General features: G+C 40.1%; 1 protein-coding gene across 1 annotated transcript in view; it reads left to right on the top strand.

The window, feature by feature from the left end:
* Not1 (CCR4-NOT transcription complex subunit 1) overlaps nucleotides 1–25,527 on the top strand; it is a 462,156-nt gene that overhangs the window by 260,459 nt on the left and 176,170 nt on the right. The window contains exon 27 of the mRNA XM_070089800.1: nucleotides 14,799–14,948. Within this exon, the coding sequence (XP_069945901.1) occupies nucleotides 14,799–14,948 (150 nt within the window). The remainder of the gene's footprint in view (nucleotides 1–14,798; nucleotides 14,949–25,527) is intronic.

Genomic DNA, 25,527 nt, shown 5'->3' with positions numbered 1-25,527 from the left:
CCTAGGGAACAAATGGATTTGACAGTTAAAAATAGGAGAAGAGAGTTATTAAATGGAGATTTAGAGGTATTGGGAAGATGGAGGGAATATTTTGAGGAATTGTTAAATGTTGCTGAAGATAGGGAAGCTGTGATTTCATGTATAGGGGAAGGAGGAATAACATCTTGTAGGAGTGAGGAGGAGCCAGTTGTGAGTGTGGGAGAAGTTTGTGAGGCAGTGGGTAGAATGAAAAGGGGTAAGGCAGCTGGGATTGATGGGATAAAGATAGAAATGTTAAAAGCAGGTGGAGATATAGTTTTGGAGTGGTTGGTGCTATTATTTAATAAATGTGTGGAAGAGGGTAAGGTACCTAGGGACTGGCAGAGAGCATGCATAGTTCCTTTGTATAAAGGCAAAGGGGACAAAAGAGAGTGCAAAAATTATAGGGGAATAAGTCTGGCAGATGTTGCAAGTATATGGAATAGGTGGTAAGTTACTAAATGCTGTAAAGAGTTTTTATGAGGATAGTGAGGCTCAGGTTAGGGTGTGTAGAAGAGAGGGAGACTACTTTCCGGTAAAAGTAGGTCTTAGACAGGGATGTGTAATGTCACCATGGTTGCTTAATATATTTATAGATGGGGTTGTAAAAGAAGTAAATGCTAGGGTGTTCAGGAGAGGGGTGGGATTAAATTATGGGGAATCAAATTCAAAATGGGAATTGACAGTTACTTTTTGCTGATGATACTGTGCTTATGGGAGATTCTAAAGAAAAATTGCAAAGGTTAGTGGATGAGTTTGGGAATGTGTGTAAAGGTAGAAAGTTGAAAGCGAACATAGAAAAGAGTAAGGTGATGAGGGTATCAAATGATTTAGATAAAGAAAAATTGGATATCAAATTTGGGAGGAGAAGTATGGAAGAAGTGAATGTTTTCAGATACTTGGGAGTTGACGTGTCGACAGATGGATTTATGAAGGATGAGGTTAATCATAGAATTGATGAAGGAAAAAAGGTGAGTGGTGCGTTGAGGTATATGTGGAGTCTAAAAACGTTATCTATGGAGGCAAAGAAGTGAATGTATGAAAGTATAGTAGTACCAACACTCTTATATGGATGTGAAGCTTGGGTGGTAAATGCAGCAGCGAGGAGACGGTTGGAGGCAGTGGAGATGTCCTGTCTAAGGGCAATGTGTGGTGTAAATATTATGCAGAAAATTTGGAGTGTGGAAATTAGGAAAAGGTGTGGAGTTAATAAAAGTATTAGTCAGAGGGCAGAAGAGGGGTTGTTGAGGTGGTTTGGTCATTTAGAGAGAATGGATCAAAGTAGAATGACATGGAAAGCATATAAATCTATAGGGGAAGGAAGGCGGGGTAAGGGTCGTCCTCGAAAGGGTTGGAGAGGGGGGGTAAAGGAGGTTTTGTGGGCAAGGGGCTTGGACTTCCAGCAAGCGTGCGTGAGCGTGTTAGATAGGAGTGAATGGAGACGAATGGTACTTGGGACCTGACGATCTGTTGGAGTGTGAGCAGGGTAATATTTAGTGAAGGGATTCAGGGAAACCGGTTACTTTCATGTAGTCGGACTTGAGTCCTGGAAATGGGAAGTACAATGCCTGCACTTTAAAGGAGGGGTTTGGGATACTGGCAGTTTGGAGGGATATGTTTTGCATCATTATACGTATATGCTTCTAAGCTGTTGTATTCTGAGTACCTCTGCAAAAACAGTGATAATGTGTGAGTGTGGTGAAAGTGTTGAATGATGATGAAAGTATTTTCTTTTTGGGGATTTTCTTTCTTTTTTTTTGGGCCACCCTGCCTCGGTGGGAAACGGCCGACTTGTTGAAAAAAAAAAAAAGTCTGTTGAGTATACTGTACCTGGTAAAGTGTATAGTAGAATCATTATTGAAAGTATGAAGAGTAAGATGGAGAGTATGATATAACATATAAACAAAGAGGCTTTAAGAAAGGTAGGGGGTGTGTAGACCAAGTGTTTACAGTGAAACATGTAGGTGAACAGTATTTAGATGAGGGTAAAGAGGTTTTTGTGGCATTTATGGATTTGGAAAAGGCATATGACAGGGTGGATAAGGGGGGGCAATGTGGCAGATGTTGCAGGTGTATGGAATAGGAGGTAGGTTACTGAAAGCAGTGAAGAGTTTTTACGGGGATAGTGAGGCACAGGTTAGAGTATGTAGGAGAGAGGGAGATTATTTCCCAGTAAATGTAGACCTTAGACAAGAATGTGTGATGTTACCGTGGTTACCGTGGTTGTTCAGTATATTTACAGATAGGGTTGTAAGAGAAGTGAATGCGAGGGTCTTGGCAAAAGGTGTGGGGTTAAAAGATAAAGAATCAAACACAAAGTGGGAGTTATCACAGTTGCTCTTTGCTGATGACACTGTGGCTTTGGGAGATTCTGAAGAGAAGTTGCAGAGGTTGGTAGATGAATTTGGTAGGGTATGTAAAAGAAGAAAATTAAAAGTGAGTGCTGTTGGAGTGTGAGCAAAGTAACATTTATGAAGGGGTTCAGGGAAACCGGCAGGCCGGACTTGAGTCCTGGAGATGGGAAGTACAGTGTCTGCACTCTGAAGGAGGGGTGTTAATGTTGCAGTTTAAAAACTGTAGTGTAAAGCACCCTTCTGGCAAGACAGTGATGGAGTGAATGATGGTGAAAGTTTTTCTTTTTCGGGCCACCCTGCCTTGGTGGGAATTGGCCAGTGTGATGATAAAAAAAAAAAAAAAAGTAAAAGAAGAAAATTAAAAGTGAATATAGGAAAGAGTAAGGTGATGAGGATAATGAAAAGATTATGTGATGAAAGATTGGATATCAGATTGGAGGGAGAGGGTATGGAGGAAGTGAATGTATTCAGATATTTAGGAGTGGACGTGTCAGCAGATGGGTCTATGAAGGATGAGGTGAATCATAGAATTGATAAGGGGAAAAGGATGAGTGGTGCACTTGGGAGTCTGTGAAGACAAAGAATTTTGTCCGTGGAAGCAAAGAAGGAAATGTACACAAGAACATAAGGAAGGAGGATCACTGCAGCAGGCCTGTTGGCCTATACTAGGCAGGTCCTTTACAATCCATCCCACTAACAAAACATTTGCCCAGCTCAGTTTTCAGTGCTACCTAAGAAATAAGCTCTAATAACTCTATCCACTCATTTGCAAGTCCCACTCAAATCAAACCCCTCTCACTCATATATTTATCCAATCTAAATTTGAAACTACCCAAACTCCTAGCCTCAATAACCCAACTAGGTAGACTGTTCCACTCATCAGCTACCCTATTTCCAAACCAATACTTTCCTATGTTCTTTCTAAATCTAAACTTATCTAATTTAAATCCATTACTGCGGGTTCTCTCTTGGAGAGACATCCTCAAGACCTTATTAATATCCCCTTTATTAATACCTATCTTCCACTTATACACTTCGATCATGTCTCCCCTCATTCTTTGTCTAACAAGTGAATGTAATTTAAGAGTCTTCAGTCTTTCTTCATAAGAAGATTTCTAATGCTATGAATTAATTTAGCCATTCTATGCTGAATGTTTTCTAACGAATTTATGTCCATCTGTAATATGGAGACCGGAACGGAGCTGCATAATCTAGGCGAGGCCTTAGTAATGATGTATAAAGCTGCAGTATAATCTCTGGACTTCTGTTGCTTACACTTCTTAATATAAATCCCAATAATCTATTTGCCTTATTACGTACGCTTAAGCATTGCTGTCTTGGTTTAAGGTTGCTGCTCACCATAACCCCCAAGTCCTTTTCACAATCTGTATGGCGAAGTCTTATATTATTTAACTTATAAGTGCTAGGGTTATGGACACTCCCGAGCTTAAGAACCTTGCATTTATCTACATAGAACTGCATCTGCCACTTTTCTGAACAAGAATAGAGTTTGTCTAAATCCTCCTGAAGCTCCCTAACATCCAAGTTTGAATCAATCATCCTACCTATCTTTGTGTCACATCACTAGCAATACCCTCATCATTGATATATGTTATAAATAACAACGGGCTTAAGACTGATCCCTGTGCTACGCCACTTGTTACAGATCCCCACTCGAATTTAACCCCATTTAAGCATACTCTCTGCTTCCTATGAGTGAGCCATGACTCAATCCATGACAGCACTTTTTTCCCAATGCCATGAGCTGCCACTTTTTTTAAGTCTCTGGTGCGGTACTCTATCAAAAGCCTTACTAAAATCTAAATAAACATTTTCGAATTCTTTACCATGATCAACGACCTCAAAAGCTTTACTGAAGAAGGTTAATAAATTAGTTAGGCAGGAACGGCCCCTCTTGAATCCATGCTGAGTATCATTAATCAAGCTGTGCTTATCGAGATGGCTTCTTATATTATCAGCTATAATTGACTCTAGTAATTTGCCTACAATTGAGGTTTGGCTTATTGGGTGGTAATTTGATGGTAACGACTTGTCCCCTGCTTTAAAAACAGGAATTACATTAGCCATCTTCCACATATCAGACACTACACCTATTTGAAGAGACATATTAAAAATATTAGTCAGTGGTTCGCAAAGTTCCATTTTACACTTTAAGAATCCTTGAAAAAAGTTCATCAGGGCCCGGGGATTTATTTTGCTTTAACTGGTCTATCTGTTTGATAACCAATTCAGTAGTGACTGTGATATTGCATTAATTTATCATCATCAGGCCCACTATAAAATTTAATTACTGTGATATTGTTAGTGTCTTCCTGAGTGAAAACCAAGATAAAATAATTATTAAGAAAGAAAACAATTATTAAGAGTATAGTTATACCAACACTTATATGGGTGTGAAGCATGGGTGGTGAATGTGGCAACGAGGAGAAGGCTGGAGGCAGCGGATATGTCATGTCTGAGGGCAATGTGTGGTGTGAATATAATGCAGAAAATTTGTAATTTGGAAATTAGGGGAAGGTACAGGATTACCAAAACACTTATCCAGAGGGCTGAGGAGGGATTGCTGAGGTGGTTCGGAGATGTAGAGAGAATGGAACAAAACAGAATGACTTCGAGAGTGTATAAATCTGTAGTGGAGGGAAGGCTGGGTAAGGGTCAGCTAAGGAAAAGTTGGAGGGAGGGGGTAAAGGAGGTTTTGTGTATGAGGGGCTTGGCCTTCCAGCAAGCATGCGTGAGTGTATTTGATAAGAGTGAATGGAAACAAATGGTTTTCAATACTTGACGTGCTGTTGGAGTGTGAGCAAAGTAACATTTATGAAGGGATTCAGGAAAACCGACAGGCCGGACTTGAGTCCTGGAGATGCGAAGTACAGTGTCTGCACTCTGAAGAGGGGTGTTAATGTTGCAGTTTTATAACTGTAGTGTAAAGCACACCTCTGGCAAGACAGTGATGGAGTGAATGATGATGGAAGGTTTTCTTTTTTGGGCCACCTAGCCTTGGTAGGAATTGGCCGATGTGTTAATAAAAAAAATTATGCTCATGACTAGTATTTTTTATCTGTCTGTGTTTTTGTGTACAGTAGTGTTACTAATCAGCCTTTCTTGATACCTTCATTGTAACTTGTGGACACATTTCATTTTATACCATGCTGAATAAATGTCAGTATGAAAGCAGTGAAGGTGAATAATTTATTAAATGCGTATTAGACAAGTTGGAGAATTTTTAGAGAAACAGATGAATGGGAGAAATAAGAATTTCTTTGACAAGCATATATAAATTACTATTGTGAGGATATAAATACTCATGGTACTTTGGATATTTTGTACTTAAGCAAGGACCATGTGCAGCAATTTATAACCTATTATTTATACATGCCACTTATATAGTCACATTTCTCTCTCTTTATTGGAATTTCCTTGTAAACTTTCCTTTAATGCAGTGCATTAGTTCACCTGTAGACTGGTACCATTAAGAAAAAATGATTACAGTGACATAACAAAAAGGACCTGTTAAAGCACTTGTAATATATATATCAGCTTAGTATGGGTATCACATATAGTAGACTCCCATAATTCATGCAGGTTAGGTTCCTGGAAGTCAGTGCCAGATACGGAATTACAGTTTACACTTTGAATAACACACGGGAAAAATATGGTTCTATTCTTCACACACACAAAAAAAAAAAGCGCCACAGAAGTTCTTTAATTTCTTAATACTTCAGAAATGATCGTTTTCTTGCCCAACATTAGAGTTGATGTGGCCCTGTTCAATATCTGTGGTGTAATGAAGTTTCAACAGTGAAAAAGAAGAGTACATGTTGCTAAAAATAATCACATAAAATAAAATTTCTTACCTTAGATCAAGTTGCTGGTGCTTATAAATCTTGGATTGGAGAGGGTGGTTGTGGCCCTAGTGGGCCAAGGTGGATGTTTGTGGTTCTTGGGGCGACTTAGATGGTTGGTGATCCTGTGTTGATGTTGATGCAGAGCTGTTAATTGATAGTGGTACTTGAGTGCTTAGGAATTCTGTAATGTGTTTTAACTCTCTTGTATCCTTCAGTATTTTATGTAAGTGATGATGAGGCTTCATTGCCTGCTCCAGAGGGAGCTTCATAGCAGTGCTTCTAGACATGTCAGTTTTTTTTTTTTTATTATTGAGGCAAAAATTATGCAGCTTTACCAATACGCAATCAGTGTAGCACAGCTGTCGACCCACCTGAGTAGGAAAGTTGTTTTCGTCTTACTACATGTGAATGCACAGAGAATAATGCATAGAATAGATAGTAGCCAAACCAGACCAAAGAAACAGTAAGAAGGAAATTTAAAAATAAACTCACTCATGAAAATATAGTACAGTGTATATACAAACATGAATGAAGCGGTCTCTATAAGATTAGAATTGAGGGGCATTGTGAACTTTGAAGAAACCTGTTGTGTGTGTAATTGAAACCAAATTGAAAATGACATTTTAAACGAGGTAACATGTAAAGGTAACTACCCAGTTTGGCAGAGAGAGAGAGAGAAGGGAAGAAAAGAAAAAGCCTAGCAATTTTACCTAAGTTAGAGAGGTCCAGGCATTGAGAGAGGTGGTACTCTATACCAAATAAACTGTGGCAGCTCTTAACCTTTTGAGTGTAGAGACCCCTGCTCACAAACCTATTCTTAGCGTCAAAGAATTTGAACCCTTTCACTGGCATGATCCCTGCTCACAAAACTTGCTCTCGGTGTTGTATTATGAAGTGATAGAGAATTTTTTTCCTGTGGTAATGAAACCAAAGGTACAAAATTTGATGGAAAACTTACGGAATTATGCTCTCGTGAAGTTAGCGATCTCAGCGATATTTACGCATCGGCGATTTCACCCACTTTTAGCCCTATTTTGGGCCAATTCCTTTGTTTCACTCAACCAAACTCGGTTATTTTGCTAGGACTTATTTTATTCTATCGATTGAGTACAAGAAATTGCCCATTACCTGTTTCAGCTAAGCAAAAAAATGATCAGAAATTAATAATTTGGCCAATTTCACACAAAATTCAAAAAAGACCAATTTCAAAATAGGGGCCAGAATAGACAGTGCAGACATGCCTGGCACTAAAATAAAATTTTCTCTGTTCATTAGTCACATCTCCAGGCCTCTCTTATATTAGACTTGCTTTTCATTTTATTCACAGAAAAAATAGATGATTTACTGTTATTCAGACAACTGCATAATTGTAATAATGGTATAAATAATATCAGCACATTCCTGAATGCATAGTAAACCCACCAGTTGACATGTATTGGAATGCATGACATGGTTTGTTTACTCTTGAACATCGTCAAAAATTTAACATTTCCACTACTTTGAGCTCAATTTCAAGCTACTTTTAGTCAGTAAACCATTCAAACTTACCTCTACTTCTGTAACATATCTTCCATTCTATCAAATGAGACCAAGAAAACGAGAATACAACCATAAATACCATATGAAAATACACTGCAAAGTTGCTGTTTTAAACCAAAAACACAGTCGCAGTTTTTTTTTCTCATGCGCTGACCACGCAGACCCATTCTCTCATCTGTAGGTCTACCGGCTTTCTCCTGCAAGATTTGAAGTCGCTACAATTTTGGCGTAACATTATGGGACTGACACTGGCTCAAAGCAGTAATATTATGGCACCAACACCAAAGGGGTTATACCGTCAACAGCCCAGCAAGTGCCATTTTTCCTGCCAAATTCAAACATTACTGTCTTCCTGAATGTGTTCATCCCTTCTTGTTTCTGTATTTTAACCATGGGAGACAAAAGGGACACTTGAATCCATATGAGCTGACAGGCCATGGTAGGAGGGTGCCCTATGCAAAGATATGTACTATGCACTGCTGGTAGTAGCGTGTTGCCAGCATTAGCAGTAGCAACAAACTGCATCTCTGCCTGCATCAAAGCAGCAACATAACTGTAACCAGTATCAAACAGTAGCAGCAACAACAACAGGCTTGGCAAGATGTATGGCCAAGTCGTCACATTTGCTCTGCTGATGACATAGGTATTTGGGTAATTCTTAAGACAAGTTGGAAAGGATGGTGATGAGGATAACAAAATTTCTAGGCAATAATATATTGAGAATTAGATTGTAGGGAGCATAGAGAAAGTGGATGCATTCAAAGGGCTGAGGATGGGTTGTTGAAGTAATTTCAACATTTAGAGGGGAAGGTGTATAAATCGGGTAGAGGGAGGGAGGGAGAGGTAGGGGTCATCCAAGGAAAAGTTGGTTGGATGGGGTAAAGGATGTTTTGAGGGCTAGAGGCTTGAACATCCAGCAAGTTTGTGTGAGTGTTCTAGACCAAAGTGTGTGGAAGCAAGTGGTTTTTATGACTTGACTATTAAGTAGTTTTTATGACTATGCTATCAAGTGGTTTTCATGACTATGATGTTCTGTTGGAGTGCAAGCAAGGTAGCATGAAGGGATTCAGGAAAACTAGTTAGCCAAACTTGAGTCCTGGAGGTGGGTGGTACAGTGCCTGCACTGTGAAGGAGAGCCATCCAAACTGTGACGTCAGCAAAGGGACAGGCAAGAAATAGGTACACCTACCATCCGACTTACGACCTGCTTGACGTATGTCCACTCGATTTAAAACCGTACATCTGGCTGATACATGTCACTGTACAATATTTGACAGTACTCCCGACGGCAATGCGCCATGCAGGCAGCATCAATTTGAGTTACCCTGCCCTATCAGCAGCATCATACGTACTGTTTTACTAACTGGACAGTAAATTTCACCATGGTCCCTAAGAGGAAGTCTGAATTTTGCACTGGAGATTGTGGTAAGAAGGCAAGAAAGGCTCTTACTCTTGAACTCTCTCTTTGTTTTCACTGTTGCACATAAATCTGTATCTGTCTGCCTGTATCTCTGTGTCTTTCTGTCTACCTGTGTGTGTGTATTTCTGTCTACCTGTGTGTCTGTCAGTCTACCTGTGTGTGTGTGTGTGTCTTTCTGTCTGCTTGTGCCTCTGTCTTAGAGCTGCTCATGAACCAACAAGTATTACACACGAAACAGAGTTGTCACATCTTCAGTATGATGCTAATATTGCTATACAGCTTATTTATCTATCACAATTCATCTAATATGACATAAACAGTATAAATAACATAAAAACCTGATATACACTCTAGAATGAATAAAATATGAACTTAACTACTTTTAAACTCCACATCTTGCACCTGTGCTGGTGTGCAGGTACACATTAAAATCATTAAGAGTGTGTTATTGGTCTTGAAGATGCCATATTAATAATAATAATAACACAATAATAATCACTCTGAGGCGCATTGTGTATAAAACGTTAATATAGACATTTTGCTTAATTCATCTATGATTTTTTTCAAAATTATATAATAAACACGCTATTTAACATATAAATTAACATAAATATGAGATGTTTTTCCAGTCGGCTTGACAGAGTGAACAAAAACCATTCGTGTCCGGGCTGGTAACAACAACAACAACTACAATGGACCCTCGACCAACGATATTAATCCGTTCCTGAGAGCTCATCGTTAGTCGAAATTATCGTTAGTCGCGTTAATTTTCGCCATAAGAAATAATGGAAATCAAATTAATCCATTCCTGACATCCCCAAAGTATTGAAAAAAAACATTACCACATGAAATATTAATTTTATTACACACAGACTGAAGAAGACATGTACAATTACATGGCACTTACCTTTATTGAAGATCTGGTGATGATTGATGGGATGGGAGGAGGGGAGAGTGTGGATGGTATTAATGTTTAGAAGGGGAATCCCCCTTCCATTAGGACTTGAGGTGCCAAGTCCTTTTCTGGGGTTACTTCCCTTCTTTTAATGCCACTAGGACCAGCTTGAGAGTCACTGGACCTCTGTCGCACAACATATCTGTCCATAGAGCTCTGTACCTCCCGTTCCTTTAAGATTTGTCTAAAATGGCCCATAACATTGTCATTGTAATAGTCACCAGCATGGCTTGCAATAGCTGTGTGAGGGTGATTTTCATCCATAAAGGTTTGCAGTTCAACCCACTTTGCACACATTTCCTTAATCTTTGAAGTAGGCACAATGGATTCCACAACTGGCATACGCGTCTCAGGGTTAGCCCCAAACCCTTCAAAATCTTTCTTAACCCTTTGACTGTTTCAGGCCCCTCTCTGAAACTGTCATTCTATGTCGCTCAATTTTTGAAAAAAAAAAAAAAAAAATTTCTTATGAAATGATAGAGAATCTTTTCCCGATGGTAATGACACCAAAAGTTCGAAATTTGGTCAAAAACTCATAGAATTATGCTCCCGCGAATTTAGCGATCTCGGCGACATATGCGTATCGGCGATTTCGCCGACTTTGAGCCCTGTTTTCAGCCAATTCCATTGTTCCAGTTGACCAAACTCATAGCTATTTCTTTAGAACTCCATTTTATCTATCAGCTGAGTACAAGAAACCTCCCATTTACTAATTTGGACTACCCAATATGGTGGTCAGAAATTGGCAATTTGGCCAATTTCACGCAAACTTAAAAAGATGCCAATTTCAAAATAGGGTCCAGAATAAACAAGGTAGACATTCGTGGCACTAAAATAACATATGCTCTGTTCATTAGTCACATCTCTAGGCCCCTCTTATATTATTATTGCTTTCTATTTTAATTTTTTTATTCATACAAAAAAATACAAAATTTACTGTTATGCAGACTACTGCATTATTGTAAAAATGGTATAAATAATATCAGTGCACTAGTGAAAGAATATTAGACTCCCCAGTTGACGTGTATTGGACATGTGGTGTGATGTATTTACTCCTGAATATTGGTAAAAATCGAACATTTCCGCTACTTTGAGCTCAGTTTCAAGGTCGTTTTTATCGTCAAAGTAATGAAAATCATCTCTATTTCTGTAATATGTTTTCCATTTTATCACCTAAGACCATGAAAACGCGAATACAACTATAAATACTATACGAAAATACACCTCAAAGTCGGCGTTTTATCCCAAAAAAACGATCCGAGTTTTTTTTTTCTCATTATGCAATGTGCGCTGCAGGATTTTTTTTATGTGGTGCACACTGACCACACAGACCCATTCTCTCACATGTGGGCCTACCAGCTTTCTCCCGCTTGATTTGAAGCCGCTAGAATTATTGAGTATATATACGTCAGAAACATTGGCTCGTAAGACGTATTTATACGTCGAAAACAGTCAAAGGGTTAATTTCCATACTAATTCTCACCCTTTTTATCACAGGGTTGGCACTAGAAGCTTTCTTGGGGCCCATTGTGACTTACTTTGCAGGTGCAATCACTAGAAACGCTGTGATAATATGAAATGTTCTGATTGTATGTTTGGATGTGACCGTGGTGGCTGGCTTGTAAACACTGGCACCCACGGGACAAGTGAGGCGCGCTCGGGCCACACGTGGACGCATCTCGAACGGAATGAATCGCGTTAGTCGAGTTTTATAGCGCTAGTCGAGGCAAAAATTTTGCGTTAAAATGTATCGCTAGTCGGATTTAATGTTATACAATGCCATCGTTGGTCGAGGGTCCACTGTAGTTTGTTAACAAAACTTGCGAACCTTCTACACTCATTCTCTCTCGTTTATTCGTTTAATCTTGTTTACTCACCTCTCACTCTACATTAAGACTACAGATATTTTAATGTAAGTAATGAGTAAACACTATATTATAGTTTAATAATAATAATATTAATAATATTAATTATATAATATTAATCATAGAATTGATGAGGGAAAAAAGGTGAGTGGTGCGTTGAGGTATATGTGGAGTCAAAAAACGTTATCTATGGAGGCAAAGAAGGGAATGTATGAAAGTATAGTAGTACCAACACTCTTATATGGGTGTGAAGCTTGGGTGGTAAATGCAGCAGCGAGGAGACGGTTGGAGGCAGTGGAGATGTCCTGTCTAAGGGCAATGTGTGGTGTAAATATTATGCAGAAAATTCGGAGTGTGGAAATTAGGAGAAGGTGTGGAGTTAATAAAAGTATTAGTCAGAGGGCAGAAGAGGGGTTGTTGAGGTGGTTTGGTCATTTAGAGAGAATGGATCAAAGTAGAATGACATGGAAAGCATATAAATCTATAGGGGAAGGAAGGCGGGGTAGGGGTCGTCCTCGAAAGGGTTGGAGAGAGGGGGTAAAGGAGGTTTTGTGGGTAAAGGGCTTGGACTTCCAGCAAGCGTGCATGAGCGTGTTAGATAGGAGTGAATGGAGACGAATGGTACTTGGGACCTGACGATCTGTTGGAGTGTGAGCAGGGTAATATTTAGTGAAGGGATTCAGGGAAACCGGTTATTTTCATATAGTCGGACTTGAGTCCTGGAAATGGGAAGTACAATGCCTGCACTTTAAAGGAGGGGTTTGGGATATTGGCAGTTTGGAGGGATATGTTGTGTATCTTTATATGTGTATGCTTCTAGACTGTTGTATTCTGAGCACCTCTGCAAAAACAGTGATAATGTGCGAGTGTGGTGAAAGTGTTGAATGATGATGAAAGTATTTTCTTTTTGGGGATTTTCTTTCTTTTTTGGGTCACCCTGCCTCGGTGGGAGACGGCCGACTTGTTGAAAAAAAAAAAAAATAATATTATTATTATTAATATTAGTACATACGTATTAATGTAATATGTAATAAAAATTATTAATCTTGCTTTCAACACACCGGCTGTATCCCACCGAGGCAGGGTGGCCCTAAAGGAAAAACGAAAGTTTCACCTTTTACATTTAGTAATATATACAGAAGGGGTTACTAGCTCCTTGCTCCTGGCATTTTAGTCGCCTCTTACAACACGCATGGCTTACGGAGGAAGAATTCTGTTCCACTTCCCCATGGAGGTAAGAGGAAATAAACAAGAACAAGAACTAGTAAGAAAATAGAAGAAAACCCAGTGGGGTGTGTATATACTAAATGCTTGTACATGTATGTGTAATGTGACCTAAGTGTAAGTGGAAGTAGCAAGACGTACCTGAAAACCTTGCATGTTCATGAGACAGAAAATTGGACACCAGCAATGCTACCATCGTGTAAAACAATTACAGGCTTTCGTTTTACACTCACTTTGCAGAATAATTATTAATATTATTATTAATTTTGGGCACTTGAGCACAGATCCACTGTATAGCACTTTGTCTGGATTTTTGGGGTTATCCTAGGTAATTTACACTATGTATAATAACTTTACTTATGTGTACCTGAGAGAGATAGAGATAGAGATAGATAGATATAGATAGATATACAGTGAGAGAGAGAGAGATATATAGATAGATATACAGTGAGAGAGAGAGATAGAGATACATAGATATACAGTGAGAGAGAGAGAGAGAGAGAGAGAGAGATACAGTGAGAGAGAGAGAGAGAGAGAGAGAGAGAGAGAGATAGATGTACAGTGAGAGAGAGAGAGATATAGATAGATATACAGTGAGAGAGAGAGAGAGAGATATATAGATAGATAGATACACAGTGAGAGAGAGAGAGAGAGAGAGAGAGAGAGACAGACAGAGACATACAGAGAGAGAGAGAGAGAGAGAGAGACATAGAGAGAGAGAGAGATACAGATGGAGAGAGATCCAAATTCAGTCAGTCAGGCAGCCAACCACCCACCCACCCGGCCGGCCAGCCGGCCAGCCAGCCAAATACGTATTACACATGTTCCAGAGTTGTTTCTCTTTACTTAGGGCATAGGTTATAGAACATCCTGCCAGGATGACACTACCAGTGTATTCTCCCATTCCACTGTGTTAACAGTACTTAAAGATAACAGTAACATATGATACTCTATGAGATGTAAAATTTACAGTACAGTTCACTACAATGTATACATAATGTACAGTACATAAATGATTAAAATATATCAACAGAAGTAAATTATGGTAAAAAGAATGAAATAATGATTGTACATTACATTACAGTACTATGTAGGTAGTTTATATAGCAAAGGTTTGACATTATGCCCTACCCAGTATGTCGGCAATTTTCAAAGGTTCGACTTCCGTCCATTTTGACTTACGACCAGTTGGTTGGAACCAAGCTCGGTCATAAGTCGGATGGTACCTGTACTTGGGGTCACAGGTATAATTATTTCTTCAGTCTCAGAGTGGTTGGGTAAAGAATAATCTTGAAGTGGTGAAGGCAGGCTCTATACATACTTTAAAGGGTAAATATGATATGGCCCAAGTGGCTAGGAGAGAGTGAATCTGGCAAGCAACAAGTTGAGAGGTAGGGCCAGGAGCTAGGCCGTACCCAAATCACGTATAGTGAAGTATAATGATTGAATGAGTGATGGTGAAAGTGGTTCTTCTTTTGTTATATGTAACATAGGATATTTAATTTTAATGGCTAAAATAAGTAAATTATTATCAATTTAGTTGTTCTTTCTATTCAGGCAAACCAGCAACAATTGCCCCAGCAAATGGATCAGATGGACCAGTTGGCTGCTGCACTCAGTCAGGAGAATGTAGGCATTGCCTGTGCATTTATCCAGAAAACTGCTGCTGAGAAAGCTGTAACTGAAATGGACAAGAGATTGTCACAGGTAATACATTGATTACTTTGTACAGAAAGGCAGTTAAGGACCAAGTGATGGTGACCATGTTTGCTTCTTTTGGGAAATACCCATTGTGGTATGTGGTAAATTTAATGCTGTAATATGAGACCCTTGTAGATGGAGTAGTAAGTAAATTTGTAGTGCCACTGGTATGATAATGGGGAAACAGTTAATTGAGATATGCCTAGAAAGGGGTTAGGTAATAGGTAATACCTATACTTATGATGAGAGAGAGTATAAATAAGTATAAGAGATATGATATAGGGTGCAGTGATAGCAGTTTGACTATGTATTAATAGAAAAGAGGTAATGTTATGTACCTGTGGATGTATATCATTTTAGAGGAGTTACAGGTATGTTAGATCATTATTTAGTAGAAATTACAGTAAGGTAGTAAGTAAAGGAAAATGGCATCAGTATACTATTAGCTCGATGTGAAAGTTAATGACTTAAAGAGAGACATAAAAATATAAGCAACTGTTGGGAGGGTGGTGGGCCCGAGTAGTACAGAAAATGAGGTTGACAAGGTATAGGGTAGATTTAATAATGCAGTGCTAGAGTGTATAGCAAAAGTTTGTGGGTATATGACAGTTTGTACAGATAGGAAAAAGAATGATTACTAGAATTTTAAGCTAAAGAGAGTGAAAGGGAGAAAAGGTTAGCACATGAAGGGTTTTTGCATTTTAGAAATAACTTACAGAAGGCAGAGTATATAGATGAAAAGAGAGGTTACATGAATGGTGAAGGAGGACAAAAGGAGAGCCAGTGAGGGAATGAATTGTCATTATCACCACATTTTGCCAAGAATAAGAAACAGTTTTGGAGTGAGATTAATGAAGTTAAAAGCAAAAGAGAAATGTTAGATGGGGAGGTCGATGTACTGGAATGATGAAGAGAATATTTTGAGGAGTTGAATGCTAAGGATGAAGGGGAGGAAGTGATCCCATGCAGTTGAGAGGGAGAAATAATATCTCAGATTATAGGGGTAAGGAGGAGCTAGAGGTGCCAAAAGTATGCTAGACGGCGGGTAGAATGAAAGAGGGTAGAGCAGCTGGGACAGATGGAATTAAGACACACATCAAAAGCAGGTGGGGATGTAATGTTGGAGTGGTTGGTCTATTTGTACAGGATGTGGATCAAAAAAGGGATGGTATCTAAGAATTGACAGAGGGCATTCATAGGTCCTCTATATAAAGACAAATGGGACAAGAGAGTAAGAACTGCTAGGAATAAGTCTATTCGAGTATACTTGGTTAAGTGTACAGTACAATTGCGATTGAAGTGGTTGCGATAAGACAAAAGAGGATTGCAGAGGAGCAAGGAGGCTTAAAGAAAGGGAATGTGTAGATCAAGTGTTTACAGTGAAGCATGCAAGTAATAGTTTCACAAGGATAAGGTGGTGTTTGTGTTAATGTTGGTAGAATTACCGACAATGTTAGGAAAAAGGACACGGGTGCAACTTATGTGACATTTTATTGTGGCAACGTTTCGCTCTCCAGGAGCTTTGTCAAACCATTACAAACAATACATGGACACAAAGGGTATATATAGGTATAGAGTGAGGTGTAAGGCACAATATAATCATTGTAGTAGTAGTAGTTGTAATACTAGTGGTAGTTGTAGTAGTAATACAAGTGGTAGTAATAATCAACTTGCTTGGGCAGCATTAAAATGGGCTGGGCAAATATTTTTGTTAGTGGGTTGGATTTGAGAAGGCCTGTTTCAAGTGTTCCTCCTCTGTTTGGTTCTTATGTAGTAGCAGCAGTGGCAACTGTGTGATGGCAGGATTTATTGTCTTGAGGAGGATTCTTGCTAATACTTTAGAGATGATGAAGCTGCCTTTATTTTGCTTAATGGTGTTAGAAATAGAGATTAATGATGATACAAGGCATTTGCTTCTACAGAAATTAGGTTCTTTAATCACTAGTCAGGCATTGTTGAATTTCATGAGGTGATTGGTGGAATTCCAGTGTTGTACACAGGCATTGTTCAACTTATCATTCTTATGTGCATTAATGTGTTCATTGAGACATGTTTCAAGGTTTCTTGCTGTTTAATGAATGTGTATTCTGTCGCAGCCTCCATAGTGTAAACCCCTGCAGTGATTGGGTCATGGTGCTAACTTGTATGTGAAACACCTGGAAGCTGAACACTTAACCAACATCATCCCCACCATTGTCACTTGGTTACATTATATGGATGATGCCCTCATGATGTGCAGAATTTTCAGGCAAGGCTCAACACGGTTGAACCAGCTATCCAGTTTACACTCAAAGAAGAGTCCAGTGACAAGCTAACTTTTCTAGAGGTCCTCATTCACAAAGTGGATAACACTAAGATTTCAAGTTTACTGGAAACCTACCAACAAAAATGATCTCACACACTTCTATTCCAGTCAAGATACTAAGACCAAAAGAGGCATCATCATCAAATTTTTTTCTAAGAGCATACTGAATTTATAGTCCAGAGTTTCTTGACAAGTGTGCATTCATACACCAAACTTTCACTTATCTACATTTTCCTTCCTTTTTCAACAAAGTCCAAGAAAAGAGCCCTGCAGATCACTAATTCTCCGCCTACCAACACTCCTAACAAAGTTATAATCTTTCCCAACAGCCAGGTTGCATTAAACATTTCTAAAGTACTCGCACAAGCTAACACTAGTCGCCATCTCAACCAGCACTTCCATAAGGGATCTAACCAGGACAAAATCAAAGCAATATGAAAAAATCACTGCAGGGATTTACACTATACACTATGGAGGCTGCGACAGAATGCACGTTCATGAAACAGCAAGAAACCTCGAAACATGTCTGTGACCACATTGATGCACGCAAGAATGATAAGTTGAACAATGCCTGTATACAACACCGGAATTCCACCAATCACTTCATGAAATTCAATGATGCCTGACTAGTGATTAAAGAATCTAATTTCCGTAGAAGTAAATGCCTTGAATCATCATTCATTATTTATAACACCATTAAGCAAAATAAAGGCAGCTTCATCATCTCTGAAGCAAGACAATAAACCCTGCCATCATATAGCTGCTGCTACTGATAATACATAAGAACATAACAGAGGAGGAACACTGAAACAGGCCTTCTCAAATCCAACCCACTAACAAAAATATTTGCCCAACCCATTTTATTTTTACCCAAGAAAGTCGATTATTACTGCCACATACATTACTACTACTACTAGTAGTATTACAACTACTACAACCATTAGTATTACAACTACTACCACCACTAGTATTACAACTACTACCACCACTAGTATTACAACTACTACCACCACTAGTATTTCAACTACTACTAACCACTAGTATTACAACTACTACTACCACTAGTATTACAACTACTACTACCACTAGTATTATAACAACTACTACCATTAGTATTACAACAGCTACTACTACTACTACAATGATTATATTGTACCTTACACCTCACTCTGTGCCTATATATACCCTGTGTGTCCATGTATTGTTTGTAATGGCTTGATAAAACTCCTGGAGAGTGAAATGTTGCCACAGTAAAATGTCACATTAGTGGCACCTGTGTCCTTTTTCCTAACAAGGTGGTGGTTGTTGCAGTTATTGATTGAGAAAAGGCATATGACAAAAGCAGTGTGCTAATACTGTAAATGTATAGAACAGATAGTAGGTTACTAAAAGCAGTAGAGAGAGTGATGTCAATATTGAGGCTTAGGTTAGGGTATGAAGGAGAGAAGGGGATATCCCATTCAGAGTAGTACGTAGCAATGATTCATCATGTCACCTTGAGTATTTAACATACTTTTAGATGGAGATGCATACAAAGTGAATGTTAGGGTGATGGGAAATGGTGTGGATTAAAAGATGACTAAGCATAAGAGAGGTTTCTACAAAGTAGAAGTGATGCGAGGGAGGAGTATATGGAGAAAAAGGAGGAGGTTAATAAAGTGGTGAAGGAATGTAAAAGGAGAGCAAATGAGTGAGTGAGATACTATCAACAAATTTTGCTGAGAATAAGAAAATGTTTTGGAGTGAGATTAATAAGTTAAGAAAGCATAGGGAATGAATGGATTTGACAGTTAAAAATAGGAGGGGGGAGTTATTAGATGGAGAGTTGGAAAGTGTCAGGAAGATGGAGGGAATATTTTTATGGAACTGTTAAGTGTTGTTGAAAATACAGAAGCCGTGACTTCGTGCAATTATCATGGTTATTACGTGTGTTTGGTAGCGGGGTCAACGATACTCTTCAGAGGCTTCTTACGTTATTTGCAGTTCATGGTACACAGGCAGTGTGTTTAAGTGCCCAGGGCTGGACGGCCACCCCAGGAGAGAGTAATGGAGTGGGCCTTGTTGTTGACTCGTGGTGGAGTTGGCACTGATTGAGGAGGAGGCAAGCCTGGGCATGCCCACCCAAAGATTTGCCCTCTGGTTGAAACTATGGGAACTACATTCATGTAGGCTTACTGTCTACACTTCGCTCAGCCACCTACCCATGGTCGTCCTCGACTATGCCTGACTGAGAAAAAAATTTCTCTCTCTCTCTCTCTCTCTATCTCTCTCTCTCTCGCTCTCTCTCGAGCTCTCTCGCTCTCTCTCGCTCTCTCTCGCTCTCGCTCTCTCTCGCTCTCTCTCGCTCTCTCTCGCTCTCGCTCTCGCTCTCTCTCGCTCTCGCTCTCGCTCTCTCTCGCTCTCGCTCTCTCTCTCGCTCTCTCTCTCTCTCTCTCTCTCTCTCTCTCAATTTCTTTTTTTTTCTTTTTTACACAGGGTTTGACAAGGTTAAGGATCCCTAGCTTTATTGACAAGCTATTTACAGGTTAAGGATTCCTAACTTTATTGGCAAGCTAAGAGCTGTTACCTACATCAGCTCATTTGAAAGCATTTTTATTGTTATGAGACATACAAGTAGGGAACAGGATGAAATTGGAGCCATCTGTGGGCCAGCATTTTCATTTGATCAGCTGACTTTATCTCGTTGACATAATTATGCTGTACGAATGTGTTCCATACTCAAGTCATCCTGGGTATATATGATCTCTGATGGAGTGATGTTCTGGAGAAGGGTACAGCCAGAGTGAAGTTGCTGCTTTCTGCCTGTCTTGTGGCATAAAAGCTTGTTTCACGCTGTTCTCAAAGTGGATCCAAGTGTGGTACTTTGACAATATTGGCCTTGTACATAACAGTAAGGCCACCCACATCCCTCCTATGTTGAAGGCTCTGCTGAAATGACAGATCTATCCAGGATGGGTCCAGGCGAGAGATGAGACGTCTTGCTCTGTTCTCTACTCTGTCAAGCAGTCACAGATGAGAGGGGTGGCAGGTAAACCAAGAAAGTGGAGCATAATCAAGGTGTGAGCCTACTTGTGCCTTGTACAGAATCTTGCAACCCCTACTGTCAAGTAGATGCGAGACACGGCAAAGTGCTGTAAGCTTCGTGGCTGCCTTGTTTGCAAGATTTACAACATGATTCTTCATGGTTAGTTTGGAGTCAAATTTCACCCCAAGGATATCAACTTCTTCTCCAGGTGCCAACACCCTCCCATTCATCCTTACTACTGCACCAGCATTACCATCATGGTGCCTAGAGATGATCATCATTTGCGTTTTCTCAGGTGCAAATGTTACTTGCCATCTATTTCCCCAAGCTGATATAGCTCTCAGCTGGTGATTGATGTAGCTTAGAGCAGCTGGCATTTCTTCTCTTGGATAAGTGAATGTCAGTGTACAGTCGTCTGCATATGCATGTGATTCTGGGATGAGATGAAAAAGGTCGTTGAAGTAGACATTCCATAACAATGGTCCCAGCATGCTTCCTTGTGGAACACTTGCCCCAGTAGGATGTCTTGCTGATTCCGTTCCATTGAGAACTGCACTTAGAGATCTACCATGAAGGTAATCACTGAGGAGACATAGCGTAGAGCCTGCAATTCCCAGTGCTTGAAGTTTTGCTAAGAGGCCCTGGTGCCACACCTGGTCAAAAGTGCCAGCAATGTCCAGTGCTACCACACAGCTGACTTTGGATTCATCCAGTGACTGGTGCCACTTATTGGAGAGGTTTAACAACAGATCAGCAGCAGAGTAACCTTTCCTGAAGCCATATTGACGATCACAAAGTAGCGAGTGATAGTCAAAAAACTCTGTCATTTGTCTTGAGATTATTGTCTCAAGTATCTTACCAGTGATTGACAGGAGTGACACTGGTCTGTAGTTGCTGATTTCTGCTCTGCTCTTCTTTTTGTGAACAGGGACTACATTTGCCTCTTTCCATAGAGAGGGCCATTTACACTGTACTAGGCAGTGCTGAAAGATGCAAGTTAGAGGTGCTGCTAGCTGATCTGCACATCTTCTCAGCAATCTTGGGCTCAACTTGTCTGGGCCCACAGCCTTTTCTTGGTCCAGCGATTTAAGAAGGAAATGCACCTCCTCCTGCCTTATTGTCACCACTGACAGTTTTGACACAGTTCTTGCAGCTACCCAAGGAGGGTCCCTTGCTGGATCAGGAACTTGCATTTTGGTAGCAAAGTGTTCAGCAAAGAGGTCCGCCTTCTCTTGACTACTAGTAGAGGTGGTCCCATCCTGTCGATTTAGAGGTGGAAAGAGTTCATCAGGCAGATAACCTTGTCTCCTTGACCAGGGACCACCAGGTTTTGGAGCCTACCCTACCTGATGCTAGCTTTCTTTTAGTGTCCACCTCCCATTTAGCAATGGCCCACTTTTGAACATCACCCATATGCCTACAGGGTTGCCTGTGCAAGTTCCTGTTATAGGTGGTAGGATGTCTCTTATACCTTCGCCATGCTTTGTACTTAGCAGTAGCAGCCTCTCTACAACGAAAGCCAAACCAAGGCTGATCTGTAGGCTTCGTCACATATTGCCCATGAAGAATGTGTTCTTGTTGTAGATTAAGGATGTGTCCAGTGAAGGCTTTCACTTGGTTGTCAACATCCCCTTGGAGAAGAGCATTCCAATTGGTGGTAGCAAGCTCAGAGCGAAGGGCTGACCATTTACTTCTTTCCCATAGCCAGGTTGTGCGTGTTACAAAGCATGGCTTGCTTCTGCAGTGTTTTAAAAACTGAGGTTGGAGAGTTGAAGGAGGGGGTCTTGCTTCTCCAGGAGGAGATTAGGAGGCTGAAGGTCCACCTCAATGGGCCTGGGAGAGAGTGTGAGGTGGTTGGAGATGTGGGGAATGAGGCTTCTAGCAGTGAGGTGCAGTCTGTCTCTCACTGTGAGGAGGCTGTAGGTGGGGAGGTAGCAACGGCTACCAGCAGTGAGGTGCAGCCCAGCACCTGCTACAAGTGGCGAGTTGTTCACAGTAATGGGAGGCGCATCAGAGTAAGGAAAGTTAAGAGTGAAGATCTGAAGGTAGGAAATCGCTTCTCTGTTCTCCAGGATGAATGTACTTCAGTGGCCAGTGAAGGTAAGGGTACTACTGCCCCTGCTAATGAAGGTAAGCGCATTCTTGTTGTTGGTGACTCTCAGGTAAGATATGTTGACCGTGCTTTTTGTAATAGGAATAAGAAGATGAGAGATAGAGTGTGCTTCCCTGGAGCTGGTGTTGGGGACATTGTCAACAGGCTGGATAATATCATGTCAGGTAATGGGAACAAGCCCATTATCTGTCTCAGTGCTGGTGGAAATGATATTGGGAAGGGTAGGAGAGAAGAGCTGCTAGATAAGTACAGGTCAGCTATAGATTTCATTAAGTCTAAGGGAGGGATCCCAATCATATGTAGCATCTTGCCTAGAAGGGGAGTAGGAAATGAATGGTTGTCTAGGGCAATTGGTGTAAATTGCTGGCTAGACAGATACTGCAAGGAACTTGCAATCCCATTCATTGACAACTGGAACAACTTTTATGGCAAACATGATATGTATGCAAGGGATGGGGTTCATCTCTCTGGGGCAGGGGTGGTAGCACTTGCAGACTCGATTGAGAAGGCCATTGGTGAAATGCCTATGATTTTAAACTGATGGAAGATAGAGGTATGGGTGTGTGTGGGAAACAAGCAGGTTGCAACACTAGGGTTGGAAACAGTAAATGTATAAAAGGCATTCAGCATGAAGTTATAAATAAAGACAATAGAACAGGTCAGCAAACAAAGGGGGACAGCAGAGGGCAGCAAGGGACTAGCTCCCTTAAGGTTTACTATACTAATAGCAGGAGTGTTAGAAATAAGATAGATGAGCTAAGATTAATTGCAAGTGCAGGAAACATAGATATTATTGCTATAACAGAGACCTGGCTCAATCTGAAAGATAGAGAGATGCCCTCTGAATGTCACATACAAGGCTATAAATTATTCCACACTGATAGGGTCAACAGGAAAGGTGGTGGAGTAGCGATGTATGTCAGAGACAATTTAAATTGTTGTGTTAGACAAGATATTAAATTAGAAGCGTCAGCCACTGAATCTGTTTGGTTACAGCTTCTCGAGGGCCGAGAAAAACTAATTTTGGGTGTGATTTACAGGGCCCCAAATCTTGATAGGGAGTGCAGTAAACTTCTATGGGACGAAATTCGTAAGGCATCTACATACGAAAATGTTGTGCTAATGGGAGATTTCAATTATAGACAGATTGACTGGAGCAATTTGACAGGAAATTTAGAGTCGGGTGACTTTCTTGATACGATCCAGGATTGTTTTTTAAAACAGTTTGTGACAGAGCCAACTAGGGGAAATAACCTCCTTGACTTGGTTCTTGCCAGTAGGGAAACACTAATTAATAATCTTGAGGTTAATGATGAGCTTGGGGAGAGTGATCACAAATCACTCAGTTTTAACATATCATGGAATTCCCCTAATAATGGCAATCAAGTCTCCGTCCCTGACTTTCGCTTGGCTGATTTCATAGGACTGAAAAATTACTTAGGTGGGCTGAACTGGAATGACCTGACTAGGGGTCAGGTAGGTGGTGATGGTTGCCGATATGATGCTTTCCAGGGCATAGTTCTAGCTGCTCAGTCAAATTATGTTCCAAATAGGGAAATCAGATCAAACAAAAATGATCCTAAATGGATGAACAATAGATTAAAATATCTGATTGGTCAAAAGAGAGGCATATATAGGCAAATCAAAAGAGGAGAGGGGCAATTAAGAAATCGATATATTCAGTTAAAGAGAGAAATAAAAAAGGGAATTAGAAAAGCAAATAGAGATTATGAGGTTAAAGTTGCAAGAGAATCGAAGACTAACCCAAAAGGATTCTTTCAGGTATACAGAAGTAAGATCAGGGACAAGATAGGCCCACTCAAAAGTTCCTCGGGTCAGCTCACTGACAGTGATAAGGAAATGTGTAGAATTTTTAACACATACTTCCTCTCAGTTTTTACACAGGAGGATACCAGCGATATTCCAGTAATGATAAATTATGTAGAACAGGACGATAATAAACTGTGCACTATTAGGGTCACAAGTGACATGGTCCTTAGGCAAATAGATAAATTAAAACCTAACAAATCCCCAGGCCCTGATGAACTGTATGCAAGGGTTCTAAAGGAATGTAAAGAGGAGCTTAGCACACCTTTGGCTAATCTTTTCAACATATCACTACAAACTGGCATGGTGCCAGATAAGTGGAAAATGGCAAATGTGATACCTATTTTCAAAACAGGTGACAGGTCCTTAGCTTCGAACTATAGACCAATAAGCCTAACCTCCATAGTGGGAAAATTTATGGAATCAATAATTGCCGAGGCAGTTCGTAGCCACCTTGAAAAGCATAAATTAATCAACGAATCTCAGCATGGTTTTACAAAGGGGCGTTCCTGCCTTACGAATTTATTAACTTTTTTCACTAAGGTATTTGAGGAGGTAGATCATGGTAATGAATATGATATTGTGTATATGGACTTCAGTAAGGCTTTTGACAGGGTCCCACATCAGAGACTATTGAGGAAAATTAAAGCACATGGAATAGGAGGAGAAATTTTTTTCTGGATAGAGGCATGGTTGACAAATAGGCAGCAGAGAGTTTGCATAAATGGGGAGAAATCAGAGTGGGGAAGCGTCACGAGCGGTGTTCCACAGGGGTCAGTGTTGGGCCCCCTACTGTTCACAATCTACATAAACGACATAGATGAGGGCATAAAGAGCGACATCGGCAAGTTTGCCGATGACACCAAAATAGGCCGTCGAATTCATTCTGACGAGGACATTCGAGCACTCCAGGAAGATTTGAATAGACTGATGCAGTGGTCGGAGAAGTGGCAGATGCAGTTTAATATAGACAAATGCAAAGTTCTAAATGTTGGACAGGACAATAACCATGCCACATATAAACTAAATAATGTAGATCTTAATATTACGGATTGCGAAAAAGATTTAGGAGTTCTGGTTAGCAGTAATCTGAAACCAAGACAACAGTGCATAAGTGTTCGCAATAAAGCTAATAGAATCCTTGGCTTCATATCAAGAAGCATAAATAATAGGAGTCCTCAGGTTGTTCTTCAACTCTATACATCCTTGGTTAGGCCTCATTTAGATTATGCTGCACAGTTTTGGTCACCGTATTACAGAATGGATATAAATTCTCTGGAAAATGTACAAAGGAGGATGACAAAGATGATCCCAT

Source organism: Cherax quadricarinatus, chromosome 29 (assembly GCF_038502225.1).
Source record: "Cherax quadricarinatus isolate ZL_2023a chromosome 29, ASM3850222v1, whole genome shotgun sequence".
Taxonomy (NCBI): domain Eukaryota; kingdom Metazoa; phylum Arthropoda; class Malacostraca; order Decapoda; family Parastacidae; genus Cherax; species Cherax quadricarinatus.
The sequence above is the reverse complement of the archived record's forward strand: the minus strand, read 5'-3'. Positions and strand labels throughout refer to the sequence as shown.